This window comes from Oncorhynchus nerka, linkage group LG13 (assembly GCF_034236695.1).
Source record: "Oncorhynchus nerka isolate Pitt River linkage group LG13, Oner_Uvic_2.0, whole genome shotgun sequence".
NCBI classification, from domain to species: Eukaryota; Metazoa; Chordata; class Actinopteri; order Salmoniformes; family Salmonidae; genus Oncorhynchus; species Oncorhynchus nerka.
Window position 1 is genome coordinate 76,332,401 of NC_088408.1, and position 14,797 is coordinate 76,347,197.

At 42.9% G+C, this 14,797-nt stretch overlaps 1 protein-coding gene across 1 annotated transcript in view; it reads right to left on the bottom strand.

Moving 5' to 3' along the window:
- The window catches only part of LOC115140165 (ceramide transfer protein-like), a 45,747-nt gene that overhangs the window by 8,383 nt on the left and 22,567 nt on the right, over positions 1-14,797 (bottom strand). The window contains exons 4-11 of the mRNA XM_065026712.1: positions 13,133-13,240; positions 11,577-11,586; positions 9,960-10,088; positions 9,682-9,768; positions 9,223-9,380; positions 2,128-2,220; positions 1,678-1,764; positions 1,322-1,414 (exon numbers count right to left, since the gene is read on the bottom strand). Coding sequence (XP_064882784.1) covers positions 1,322-1,414; positions 1,678-1,764; positions 2,128-2,220; positions 9,223-9,380; positions 9,682-9,768; positions 9,960-10,088; positions 11,577-11,586; positions 13,133-13,240 — 765 coding nt within the window. The remainder of the gene's footprint in view (positions 1-1,321; positions 1,415-1,677; positions 1,765-2,127; positions 2,221-9,222; positions 9,381-9,681; positions 9,769-9,959; positions 10,089-11,576; positions 11,587-13,132; positions 13,241-14,797) is intronic.

Below are 14,797 nucleotides of genomic sequence, written 5' to 3' on the forward strand. Positions count from 1 at the left end.
CTGTGGTCAATTCAATTGATTGGACATGATTTGGAAAGGCACACACCTGTCTATATAAAGGTCCCACATTTGCCCGTGCATGTCAGAGAAAAGACCAAGCCATGAGGTCAAAGGAATTGTCCGTAGAGCTCAAAGACAGGATTGTGTTGAGGCACAGATCCCCAAGAACAGACTGACCTCCATCAATCTTAAATGGAAGAAGTTTGGAACCACTAAGACTCTTCCTAGAGCTGGCCGCTCAGCCAAACTGAGCAATCGGTCAGGGAGGTGACCTCGAACCCGATGGTCACTCTGACAGAGCTCCAGACTTCCTCTATGGAGATGGGAGAACCTCCCAGGACAACCACCTCTGAAGCACTCCACCAAATAATCAGGCCATTATGGTAGAGTGGCCAGACGGAAGCCACTCTTCAGTAAAAGGCACATGACAGCCCATGAGAAACAAGAGTCTCCGGTCTGATGAGGCCAAGATTGAACTCTTTGGCCTGAATGCCAAGTGTCACGTCTGGAGGAAACCTGGCACCATCCCTATGGTGAAGCATGGTGATGGCAGCGGGGATGTTTTTCAGAGACAGGGACTGGGAGAATAGTCAGGATCGAGGGAAAGATAAAACAATAAACGAAGCAAAGGACAAAGAGATCCTTGATGAAAAACTGCTCCAGAGCACTCAGGACCTCAGACTGGGCCGAAGGTTCACCTTCCAACAGGACAACGACCCTAAGCATACAGCCAAGACAACGCAGGAGTGGCTTCAGGACAAGTCTCTGAATGTCCTTGAGTGGCCCAGCCAGAGCCCGGATGTGAACCCGATCTAACATCTCTGGAGACCTGAAAATAGCTGTGCAGCGACGCTCCCTATCCAACCTGACAGAGCTTGAGAGGATCTGCAGAGAATAATGGGAGAAACGCCACAAATACAGGTGTGCCAAGCTTGTAGCAGCATACCCAAGAAGACTTGAGGCTGTAATCGCTGCCAAAGGTGCTTCAACAAAGTACTGACTAAAGGGTCTGAATACTTATGTAAATTTAATATTTTTTTAAATATCTAAAAACCTGTTTTTGCTTTGTCATTATGAGGTATTGTGTGTAGATTGATAAAACAATTTAATCAATTTTAGAATAAGGTTGTAACAATTTTGAAAAAGTCAAGGGATCTGAATACTTTCCGAATACACTGCACATCCATCAAATTGATTTATAAAGCCCTTTTTACATCAGCCGATGTTACAAAGTGCTATTCAGAAACCCAGCCTATATAAATGACAATTATTTGTTACCCGAATTTTAATAATCGTCACAACCCTATGTTTGTGTGTGTACCTGTTCGGCGAAGCGGTGGGTTCCGATGGTGGAGTATGTGTCTCCAGGAGGGACTGGGGTCAGTCTGGGTTTCCTCACCTTGTCTGACTGACACTGAGAACGTACACACAACACCACAGACAACTCTAATTATTCTCACAATACGCTCTCATAATACACTCAGTTGTGTAATCCCAAAACGATCACACCTGTAGGTCTAATATCTAGATTCTAGATCTGAAAGGAAAGTTGTGATCTGAAAGGGACAAATGTTCTCTTTGTTATGCAAGGAAGGAAAATCCGCCACACAGACGTTTCAGATCTATACAGAATGCCGGCAGGTGGGAACTAGTGAGCAGAGTAAATTAGTAACGTACCTGCTCCTCTATCTTGTCTTGTCTGTCCAGGGCAGCTTCCACCGCATCAAAGAACTCATCCTCCTTTATGAGACTATTAGGACCCTCCTGTAGAAACAACACCATGACAAGGTACAACTCATTACGACAGATGTACTGTTTCCAGGATGTACAAACTAGCAGCCAAATCAACGTCATGCAACAGGAATCAATGTCCCGCAATCTGACTGGTATATACCCACTATGACTAATACAATGGCATAACCATGAGCTATAATGTCAATTGTATAGTATCTATACTTATAAGCAAGTGGAAATAAATATTTAGCATTCTTGTCTCGTCTCACTTCCTGAGTCCTTACTAAGTCAGATACCTATGATAACTCATGTGGATTGGTTCCAGTATTCATCGTCACTACAGGTGGAAGTGTCAGGACAGTTTTGGCAGTTTGAAAGGTTTGGAACTCTTACCTCGTAGTCGGGGCCTCCATAGTGAGATTTCTTCTTCAGTTCACTCAAGGCCGACTTGTAGGCATCCTCCACCCTTCTCCTCTTCTCCAGCTCCTGAACACACAGTCAATGGGTCAACTGGAAGGAATATTGTTCATGAAGAGGCTATACGCTTGTGGTAAGATAAATCGCCATCTCAAATCTAACTCTCAAAGTGTTGCAACAGTTATACTGGAAACACGGTACAAAAACGTCATGATACTTTTTCGTATATCATGGTACCGTTTCATATTATGCTACCATATTTTTCAGCCATACCGATCTAAAAGAACCTTCTGGATCCTGTTATAAAACGTTAAGTCTTCAAAAAAAATTAAGATATTCAGTTGAATTTAGGCAACATCTACTAGTCTCATATCCGCTGGTCCAATAATGTCCACTTGACTTTCATGAGCATATCATGTGGCTGCAGAAATCAGCCTGCCGCATCCCCTATCAGTCCTCACTTGCCTGTTTCTCTCTGTTCGCTCTTCCTGGACATCTGTTCCTCCATTAGTTTAAACGTAATGTAGTCATGATGGTGAGCGGGATTGCAGACCCTGACGAGTATTCTGTTAGATTTTTACATTTGTTCTAAGGCACTCCATCGCAGTGCTTGAAACGTTACGACAGATCCTGGTTCGATCCCGGGCTGTGTCGCAGTCGGCCCGGGTGCAGTGCACGCTGACACGGTCGCCAGGTGTACGGTGTTTCCTCCAACACATTGGTGTGGCTGGGTTAAGTTTACATACACTAAGTTGACTGAGCCATTAAACAACTTGGTGCAGCTGGCTTCTGGGTTAAGCGAGCAGTGTGTCAAGAAGCACTGCGGCTTGGCAGGGTCGTGTTTCGGAGGACGCATGGCTCTCGACCTTCGCCTCTCCCGAGTCCGTACGGGAGTTGCAGCGAAGGGTAAATAGTAAAAAATGATATATTATATATATATATATACATACACACACACACGGTGGGGCAAAAAAGTATTTAGTCAGCCACCAACTGTGCAAGTTCTCCCACTTAAAAAAATGAGAGGCCTGTAATTTTAATCATAGGTACACTTCAACTATGACAGACAAAATGAGTAGAAAAAAAATCCAGAAAATCACATTGTAGGATTTTTTTATTGATTTATTTGCAAATTATGGTGGAAAATAAGTATTTGGTCACCTATAAACAAGCAAGATTTCTGGCTATCACAGACCTGTAACTTCTTCTTTAAGATGCTCCTCTGTCCTCCACTCGTTACCTGTATTAATGACACCTGTTTGAACTTGTTAACAGTATAAAAGACACCTGTCCACAACCTCAAACAGTCACACTCCAAACTCCACTATGGGCAAGACGAAAGAGCTGTCAAAGGACACCAGAAACAAAATTGTAGACCTGCACCAGGCTGGGAAGACTGAATCTGCAATAGGTAAGCAGCTTGGTTTGAAGAAATCAACTGTGGGAGCAATTATTAGGAAATGGAAGACATACAAGACCACTGATAATCTCCCTCGATCTGGGGCTCCACGCAAGATCTCACCCCGTGGGATCAAAATGATCACAAGAACGGTGAGCAAAAATCCCAGAACCACACTGAGGGACCTAGTGAATGACCTGCAGAGAGCTGGGACCAAAGTAACAAAGCCTACCATCAGTAACACACTATGCTGCCAGGGACTCAAATCCTGCAGTGCCAGACGTGTCCCCCTGCTTAAGCCAGTACATGTCCAGGCCCGTCTGAAGTTTGCTAGAGAGCATTTGGATGATCCAGAAGAAGATTGGGAGAATGGCATATGGTCAGATGAAACCAAAATATAACTTTTTGGTAAAAACTCAACTCGTCGTGTTTGGAGGACAAATAATGCTGAGTTGCATCCAAAGAACACCATACCTACTGTGAAGCATGGGGGTGGAAACATCATGCTTTGGGACTGTTTTTCTGCAAAGGGACCAGGACGACTGATCCGTGTAAAGGAAAGAATGAATGGGGCCATGTATCGTGAGATTTTGAGGGAAAACCTCCCACCAGCAAGGGCATTGAAGATGAAATGTGCCTGGGTCTTTCAGCATGACAATGACCCCAAACACACCGCCCGGGCAATGAAGGAGTGGCTTCGTAAGAAGCATTTCAAGGTCCTGGAGTGGCCTAGCCAGTCTCCAGATCTCAACCCCATAGAAAATCTTTGGAGGGAGTTGAAAGTCTGTGTTGTCCAGCAACAGCCCCAAAACATCACGGCTCTAGAGGAGATCTGCATGGAGGAATGGGCCAAAATACAAGCAACAGTGTGTGAAAACCTTGTGAAGACTTACAGAAAACGTTTGACCTCTGTCATTGCCAACAAAGGGTACATAACAAAGTATTGATAAACTTTTGTTGTTGACCAAATACTTATTTTCCACCCTAATTTGCAAATAAATTCATTAAAAATCCTACAATGTGATTTCCTGGATTTTTTTTCTAATTTTGTCTGTCATAGTTGAAGTGTACCTATGATGAAAATTACAGGCCTCTCTCATCTTTTTAAGTGGGAGAACTTGCACAATTGGTGGCTGACTAAATACTTTGTTTGCCCCACTGTACATACATACAGTTGAAATCGGAAGTTTACATACACTTAGGTTGGAGTCATTAAAACTGGTTTTTCAACCACTCCACAAATGTATTGTTAACTAACTATAGTTCTGGCACGTCGGTTAGGAAATCTACTTTGTGCATGACAAGTCATTTTTCCAACAATTGTTAACAGATAGATTATTTCACTTATAATTCACTGATCACAATTCCAGTGGGTCAGAAGTTTACACTAAATTGACTGTGCCATTAAACAGCTTGGAAAATTCCAGAAAATTATGTCATGGCTTTAGAAGCTTCTGATTGGCTAATTGACAGCATTTGAGTCAGTTGGAGGTGTATCTGTGAATGTATTTCAAGGCATACTTTCAAACTCAGTGCCTCTGCTTGACATCATGGGAAAATCAAAAGAAATCAGCCAAGACATCAGAAAAACAATTGTAGACCTCCACAAGTCTGGTTCATCATTGGGAGCAATTTCGAAATGCCTGAAGGTACCACATCCATCTCTACAAACAATATGTATGCAAGTATAAAGCAAGTATAAACACCATGGGACCACGCAGCAATCATACTGCTCAGAAAGAAGACGCGTTCTGTCTCCTAGAGATGAGCATACCTTGGTGTGAAGAGTGCAAATCAATCCCAAAACAGCAGCAAAGGACCTTGTGAAGATGCTGAAGGAAACAGGTACAAAAGTATCTATATCCACAGTAAAACAAGTCTTATATCAACATAACCTGAAAGGCCGCTCTGCAAGGAAGAACACACTGCTCCAAAACCTCCATAAAAAAGACGGACCACGGTTTGCAACTGCACATGGGGATTCGATCGTACTTTTAGGACAAATGTTCTCTGACCTGATGAAACAAACATAACTGTTTGGCCATAATGACCATCGTTATGTTTGGAGGAAAAAGGCAAGCCGATTCTATGCAGTATTCTACGCTAGGACACTCTGCTCAGAATAGTTTAAATTCCAGTCTCATGCTCCACCAGAGGTAATTAAACTGACTCAAGACAAATGAGGCTGGCCTTTGTCTGGCATCCTCTAAGACTTGTCTTCCAGTAGCAGGAGGGAGGTGCCTCCTTGCTCATGATGCCCCACTTAGGTGCACTAAACCTGGCTGACTGGCTTGAGGGCTGTCACAAAGTACAAAGAGAACGAAGTGCCGCTTCGCACAATGAAATCCACAACAAACACTAAACGGAACAGTAGGCACACCTACTTCAAAAAGACACAGAATTCCAATAACAACATGAAGCAGATTAAATGTCACACAGGATTAAAAACAAACTTTTACAAGATGGAACAGGACACTACTGAACGGTGCTGCTGCCTACATCTCTACCACAGGTCCATTACAATTGTAATGACTAAGGATAGAAAGACAGATCACCTTTGGATTAGGATAATCTCCAACTCGAAACCAACTCAAATTCCAACTAACAGATCTGTCAAACTAGTGACTAAACCATATTATCAAAAAACTACAACAGTGGAAATTGATCCAAATACAAGTCCAAATATTGACTAGAAAAAAAACAGTCAGTTTTGGTTTCCATTAAGAGCGTATTCCAATCTGCTGTGGTGTGTTGGAAGCAGCCATCGCTGAGACTAGGCCTATTAAAGAAAAAAGCTAATTGAGAAGTAGCCATTGGTCTGAAGCAGAAGGAAATTCACATGATCACCACAATGCCTACTCCACACATGCTCTACTAAGGTTTTCCAGCACACAGCTTTGACCTACTACAGTAGCAACACTACATGTCCAAAAGTATGTTGACACCCCTTCAAATGAGTGGATTCGGCTATTTCAGCCACACCCGTTGCTGACAGGTGTATAAAATTGAGTACACCGCCATGCAATCTCCATAGACAAACATAGGCAGTAGAATGGCCCGTTCAGAAGAGCTCAATGACTTTCAACATGGCACCATCACAGGATGCGACCTTTCCAACAAGTCAGTTTGTCAAATGTCTGCCCTGTTAGAGCTGCCCAGGTCAACTAAGTGCTGTTCTTGTAAAGTAGAAACATTTAGGAGCAACACCAGCTCAACCACAAAGTGGTAGGCCACACAAGCTCACAGAGCGAGAGCGCCCCGAGTAGCATGGCTGTGTGCTCGATTTCATACACCTGTCAGCAACGGGTGTGGCTGAAATAGCTGAATCCACTAATTTGAAGGGTATATGCAGTGCCAGTCAAAAGTTGACACACCTACTCATTCCAGGGTTTATTTAGACTATTTTCTGCATTGTAAAATAATAGTGAAGACATAAAAACTAGGAAATAACACACATGGAATCATGTAGTAACCAAAAAAAAGTTAAATGAAAATATATTTTATATCTGAGATTATTCAAAGTAGCCACCCTTTGCCTTGATGACAGCTTTGCTCACTCTTGGCACTCAACTAGCTTCATGAGGAATGCTTTTTCAACCGCCTTGAAGGAGTTAGACAGAAGATCTCAGCTAAACAAACATTTATTTTATCTGTCGCTCTGTGACTGCCGATAACTTCAGAACAAAGTTGACTACAGTACAAAGTTGCCAATGTCTTTGCAATTGTTATAAACAAGCAAAGGATAAAACGCTGCTTCAAATGAAAACAGATGACTGCATTGAAAGAAATACAGTAGGCTACATAGGCCTATATACTGTATTTCAATCACATTGAAATCAATTGAGTTCTATTTTCATAGTGTAGGCCTAACAATGTGTGCAATGTGACAAATGTTCAATTTAATGCATACCCTAAGCATTAGAATAAGCTTCCTCAATATTTGATCATTTCTTTCTAGGAGCTGAACCATTGTCAGTATCTAATGTTCAGGTAAGATTTGAATGGAGAGAGCTGAGCCAAGAGCAGTGCTGCTTTTCTTTCGATCCTATCAGTATCTGTAGGAGAATTAGGTTAAGAAAGGGTTAGGGTTAACGAAAATGCTCTCCTAACCTGCTATGAAAAGTATTTTAGGGAAATCAAGGTTGGTCTTGCTTCTCATGTGCCTGGTGTTAGCTAGCTCTGCAGCAACCAAGTTGTTGGTCCCAATTTTAGCATTGTCAGAAATGCTACAAAAAGATAGCACATCGTTGGTTCTTAAGGGACAGAAAATGAGCATGTGAGAGCGATAAACAAATTAAAACTGGTGCGCCTACAAACGTAGCCAATCCAATGCTCACTTTATGGACACTACAGTCTCGTTTTAATCCGACTGATACAAGTTAAGCTATGTAGGCGCAGAAAATACTCTTAAAGCTCAATTGCTAACAAGCCTGTTAAAAATTCTGGTATGTGGTTCTTGGTAACGTCCGGACGGTTCATAACGAGAGGCTATGAGTGTGGTGTACCTCCAATCAAGTTGATTCGCTTCAACCAATACCGACACTATAATACGTACTGTAAAGAAGCGGCTGCAAGTCTGTAGTGGGATCCATCTCTGGCTTTCGTATTTCAGTATGTCGGCCCTCTTGTGTAGCGAGGGCTTCCAGGAAGACCGAAGGTACCACGATGTCCGAGCAGTCATCCTACTACTTACTCCAGTTTGTGTGTTGGAGTGTGTGTCCTGTCCTGTGACGCTCTCTCCCTGATCAACATATGCTACATTCAAGATACACACACCCAGCCACGCTGGTAGTCGAAACCAACTGCAGACTACTCCTACCTCCCTTTCTTGGGTTGGGCAACTTGCCTTGAAAAAAAAATGGAAGAACTGGTTTTCAACAGCTGAGCAGAGTAAGGATGTGAAGCTTAGTCATGTGTCTGACGCAAGGTAGGGAGGTGAATTCCTACAGACTGCAGTATCTACAAAGGACATTCTCAATTCTTAATCCACTCAAATCACCACTAAACCATTCAAACAATTAAACCATTCAAATGTGACTTTACGGAAATGCAGATGAAGTGTGGTTTATTTCACATGATGAAAACGAAAAGAGCCCTCTACCTTCAAAAGCAGGATCGTCTTGAAAGGTGTTTAACAAGTGCTGTCATTACAAAGTTCTTTCAGACAGAAAGTCAATCTAGCCATATTTTAATAGTTCTAATAGAATGCAAACTCACTGTTATCTTCCCTTGAAGAGTTGAATGTTTCTAAATGTTTTACATGCCTACTGCACAACTGTTGGACATACTACCTGAGGGAGATTCTTTCCAAACACATAACAGTCCGGCATAATGAAACTAAAAGCCAATTAAGGCAGAGTGGGGCATTGAGGTGACCAGATGCACCAATCACCTCCACACACATATTAGACTGGATCTGCCACCACAGGTTAGACAACGTCTCTGCTGAACCAGGAGTTGTGTACTGTCTCCTCTCACTGGCTTAAACCACAAACACACCAGTCCACTTCTATTTGACCAGCCATGTTCGATTAAAAATGATAACTCGTTCTCTTCTGCAACAACAACCTGACTGGGGAAGTGTCCCATGAGAGAGGTGAGGGGTCGAATGACCCTGTTGGTAGCTAAAGAAGACTTGTGATTAGCTGTTACAGCAGTGGGCTGTGCCATACCTTGTCAAGTCTCTTCTGCCAGCTGTCCTCTCTCTTCACCATGAGTTCGATGCAGTGGGAGAGGGTGGACAGGATCCCAGCTGTAGTGGCCTTAAACGTGATGGCCTCACCCTTAAAGTCGATCCCATTCATGCCCTTAGGATTAGCAGCGGGAAACACTGGGAGAGAGAGATGACATGACACAGTTTGATGACATGGTTCCAATGTCACATGCCACCATTCTACACATAACTGGGCTTTAGGGGTGATGAAACTAAGATTTGTTTTCTGATCTGCTTCCGCAACACACATTCAACACAAACACACATTTGGGAGGAACGCAGTGTTATCTACAGTGCAGCGCCCCTAGAGCTATTTTAGGGGTCAAGTGCCTTGCTCAAGGACACAAACGCTCATATTGCTACAAGTAGTAGCAACTTTAGTAATAGTATAAGTGTGAATTTACACACTGATCCTCACACTTCTCTTTGCTGCCGTTGTTGTTGTAAAGGCAGTCGCCATCGGGCCGTGTGCTCGAGGGAAAGTCGTCTTCATCCTCCTCCACCACTGGAAAGGAGACAAGACTCCATTGATCTACCAGGGTTGCCATTCCATGTTCTGTGGCAAGTGTGGTTATTACAATTTACATGGCCAGTTCAATATGGAACTGTAAAACCCACAGAAAGCCCCTTCCAGGTATTCTTCAGTACCTCTGACTGTCCCTCTCCCTCCATGTTAACCAGCTACATTAGGTCTACCTCTGTCTCTCTGGAACTCGTCCTTGGAGACGCCGTCTGCACAGCTATCAAAGTACTTCTGCAGCGTGTCCACCTGTCTGCAGAGGATGTCTCTGAACGTCTCCATCTCCGCCAGCTTCTCCGGCAGAGCTGTGGCCCTTCAGGTCCAACAACACAAACACACGGGTTCACTGTTAGATCTTAACATAATTAAACAATCATGCATTGGGAATCAACTGCACCAAGTTAAGGTTGGTCCCTTGGTAATGAATGAATTAAACTAAATGCCCAGCTACACCTTTCCAGGGGCTGTATTGTCCAGGAGCGATTCCTGCGTATGCAAAATAACTATTTAAATGGGCGGTGTATACCAAGAAAGCAGACTTCTGGCACGTTGGCGAAATTAAGCGGTTCCATGAAATTGACAAGCTTTTTGGGGAGACTCAACATAATAGCAAAAGTTGTGCGTTTGTAAGTCTTAGGTCAAAGTATGTAGAGCCATTTCGAAGGAAAGGCTGTACACAAAAACGACAATACTGAAAAGACTGTCCTCTCTAAAGTAATCATGGGAATGACAAACGACGGCTGTGTATGTTACAGAATCTGAAATAAACATTACAATCTTAAATATCAAAATCTATCATAACAAATTTGTCGTCATTTGGAATGTTTTAAAAAGGTCAGTGGAAAGCATATTGCATAATTACAGGTAGCCTGAATAGTATGCAAGGCCAATTAGTACTCTAACATTCTATTTATTGCATATACAGTGCTGTCTGGAAAGTATTCAGACCCCTTGACTTTTGACACATTTTGTTACGTTACAGCCTTATTCTAAAATTGATTAAATAGTCCCCCCCCACTCAATCTACACAAAATACCCCATAATGACAAATCAAAAATTGGTTTAGACATTTTTGCAAATATCAAATTTACATAAGTATTCAGACCATTTTCTCAGGACTTTGTTGAAGCACCTTTGGCAGCTATTCCAACCTCGGGTCTTCTTGGGTATGATACTACAAGCTTCGCACGCCTGTATTTGGGAGTTTCTCCCATTCTCTGCAGATCCTCTCAAGCTCTGTCAGGTTGGATGGGGAGCGACGCTGCACAGCTATTTTTTAGGTCTCTCCAGAGATGTTCGATCAGGTTCAAGTCCGGGCTCTGGCTGGGCCACTCAAGGACATTCAGAGACTTGTGCCGAAGCCAATCCTGCGATGTTTTGGCTGTGTGCTTAGGGTTGTGGTCCTGTTGGAAGGTGAACCTTTGCCCCAGTCGGAGCTCCTGATCCGTTCATCTTTCCCTCGATCCTGACTAGTCTCCCAGTCCCTGAAAAACATCCTCACAGCATGATTCTCCTACCACCATGCGTCATAGGGATAGTGCCAGGTTCCCTCCAGATGTAATGCTTGGCAATCAGGCTAAATAGTTCAATCTTAGTTTCATCAGAACAGAGAATCTCATTATCAAAAGTTACCTAAGGACACTTAGACAAACTCCAAGCAGGCTGTCATGTGCCTTTTACTGAGGAGTGGCTTCTGTCTGGTTGTCCGTCTGGAACGTTCTCACATCTCCACAGAGGAAGTCTGAAGCTCTGTCAGAGAGACCATTGGGTGGGTTCTTGGTCTCCTCCCTGACCACGGCCCTTCTCCCCCACTTGCTCAGTTTGTCTGGGCGGCCACCTCTAGGAAGAGTCTCGGTGGTTCCAAATTTCTTCCATTTAAGAATAATGGGTACCCTGTATTTTGGTACCCTTCCCCAGATCTGTGCCTCGACACAATCCTGTCTCGAAGCTCTACGAACAATTCCTTCGACCTCATGGCTTGGTTTTTGTGCTGACATGTCAACTGTGGGACATTATATAGAAATGTGTGTGCCTTTCCAAATCATGTCCAATCAATTGAATTTACCACAGGTGGACTCCAAGTTGTAGAAACAGCTCAAGGATGAAACAGGATGCACCTGGGTCTGAATACGTATGTAAATGAGTACCTGTTTTTTTATTTTAAATTTGATAAAAAACAGTTTTTCGCTCTGTCATTGTGGGGTATTTTGTGTAGATTGGGCAGTCCCTCCAGGATTCCGCGATCGCAAAATCAACCAATCAGCACATATTAGACGAGAGCTCGCAATTTTGACCAATTCCCGCACTTTTACCGTGGAAATGGCCCAATCAAAAAATATCTCATTTGCCAATGAAAATAACAGTTAACTAGAGAAAGTCAACAATCAACAGTCACTTCGAATCAGCAAAGCATAAGAGAATGCCAGAACAGTTCCCACAGCAGCGGCAGATCACCATGACTGAATTGCAAAATGTATCACAGAATTTCAGAATAGCTGCAGCAAAATCAAGCATTTTTGGCTGCAGAAATCACTATTTCCCCCGCGAAATCCTGGAGGGACTGATTAGGGGGAAAATCAATTGAATCCATTTTACAATAAGGCTGTAACGTAACAAAATGTGGAAAATGTCAAGGGATCTGAATATTTTCCGAATGCACTGTACATGTGCCTATACTGTCAATCCACTTTTCTGGACACTGGATTAAGTTGGTGTATTTTGGGGTGCTTTCATTTGAAAAGGACACTCCAGGACTGTTCAGATTGTTGATAAGCACTCTTCTCATCTTTCTATCCTTTAAGACATTAATGCCATGTATGAGAAATGCATTCCAGCTCATATTTTTCAAGATAATATTAGCTAGATGGAACATATCATTTTCATTATATTAATAATTGCTTCTTTAAAAGTCTGAAGATTACATCTCAAAACAATCACACAAAATGTGGTGAATGCACAAGCTAAGACATGATACATCAAACAAAACAGCAAACAAAACTCACAACACTTCAATTTGGTCTATACTGCTTCATTTACATCTCATCTTCATAACCAACACTGGGGGACAGCTGTGAGTGGAGAAACAAGCACTGTGAGCTCTTTCAAAAAGCCATGAAATATGATTGACGGAAAAGCCTTCCGAGACTTGGCTTGCTATTCTTAAATGAACATAATTCATACAATTTCTGACTTAAACTTTTCAAATAAAGCCTGAACTCCAACATGTAGACCTTAAGGATAATTATAAATGTGGATTCATTTGGAAATGACTAACTATTTAGGCATGCGCAGGTTGACTTTCCCATGGAATTTCCCTGGAAATGTGTTGTCAGTGTTGTGGTGGTTTTACCTTGAAGGAGGAAGTGGAGGTGGCAGAGAAGCCGCTGGCAGCAGAGGTGAGAGACAGCATGGAGCCATGACGCCTCAGACTGGACTCTGAACCAGACCCCGACTCCGCCTGGAGGGGTGGGGGGAGAATACATTAGACCAGTGTTCTCAACTCCGGTCTTCACGCACCCCCAACAGTACATATTTTTGTTGTGGCCCCGGAAAAGCACAACTGATTCTACTTTTGAACTAATCATCAAGCCTGTGACAAGTTGAATTAGATGTGTTTGTTCCTGGGCGACAACAAAAAGTTTGTGCTGTTGAGTGTACTTGACGACTGAAGTTGGGGAACACGTGTTCAACCAGTCTCCAGAGTAAGAAATACATTATTCTCCCAGCCAGTGAAATACAGAATCAAACCCTGAGAAACAGGTCTACTCCAGGAAAGCACAAGGATTGCCTTTAGTCCAATGGGATCTATTGAAGGGGGAACAGGACACTGACTACGCTAGCTTGTGACCCAATAGGTTTGGAGGCCTATAGGAGGCTTGGTACAGTGCATTGTATGCTTGGGTATGGAGATGTCAACATTTGTCCTATCATGATTATATACTCAGAAAATATTGTGATATAGGATGGTATCAACCCCTATTGGCCAACCACTTTTTTTTGCAAAAAATTACAATAAAACCCCAGCTATAACCACCGTTAGGCTATAATCACAATCAAAGTTAATGTTGCTGAAAGCCTGGACAGAGGCTATGTAGAGGAAAATATTTTCTAATATTCCTGTCTGGTGGAGACAGCTTCAGAATGTAACAGGCTTGTGTGTGTGTGTGTGTGTGTGTGTGTGTGTCCACAGGATGCAAGGGAAAGGGACCAGAGGCGTGCCTCTCGTGTTTCAGCCAGTCTAATCTGACCTTGCATTAGCTCTCACTTCACTTGCTACACATGTTGCTTCTTGTGGACTGTAGTGTCGCTCTGTCAGCTCTGATTGGCAGACAAAAACAACAAGCTCCACGTGAATGCTATACACAGACGTTTCCTGACAGGACATTGAGCTGCTTTAGTGGAATTGTCCGCTGTGTCTAGTCTACATTCTCCCCTTGCTTTCTTATTTGAAATGGCCTACAGCAAATACATATAGGCAAAGAAGTCAGATTGTCATAAACAGTAACTAGTAATGCTGCATAGTGCCATAAATACACTGAGTATACAAAACATTAAGAACATTTCCATGACAAACTAACCAGGTGAAAGCTATGAGGTCACTTAAATCCACTTCAAATCAGTGTAGATGTGTGCCATTCAGAGGGTGAATGACCAAGACAAAATATTTAAGTGCCTTTGAACAGGGTATGGTAGTAGGTGCCAGGCGGACCGGTTTGTGTCAAGAACTGCAACGCTGCTGGGGTTTTCCACGCTCAACAGTTTCCCGTGTGTATCAAGAATGGTCCACCAACTAAAGGACATCCAGCCAACTTAACACAACTGTTGGAAGCATCTGTGTCAACATGGGCCAGCATCCCTGTGGAACGCTTCACACCTTGTCGAGTCAATGCCAGACAAATTGAGGCTGTTCTGAGGGCAAAAAGGCTGGTGCAACTCAGGTGTTCCTAATGTTTGGTATACTCAGTGCATAACTCGCCTTTCTGGTAAAAATAGTTATTTATTGCTAAGACATACT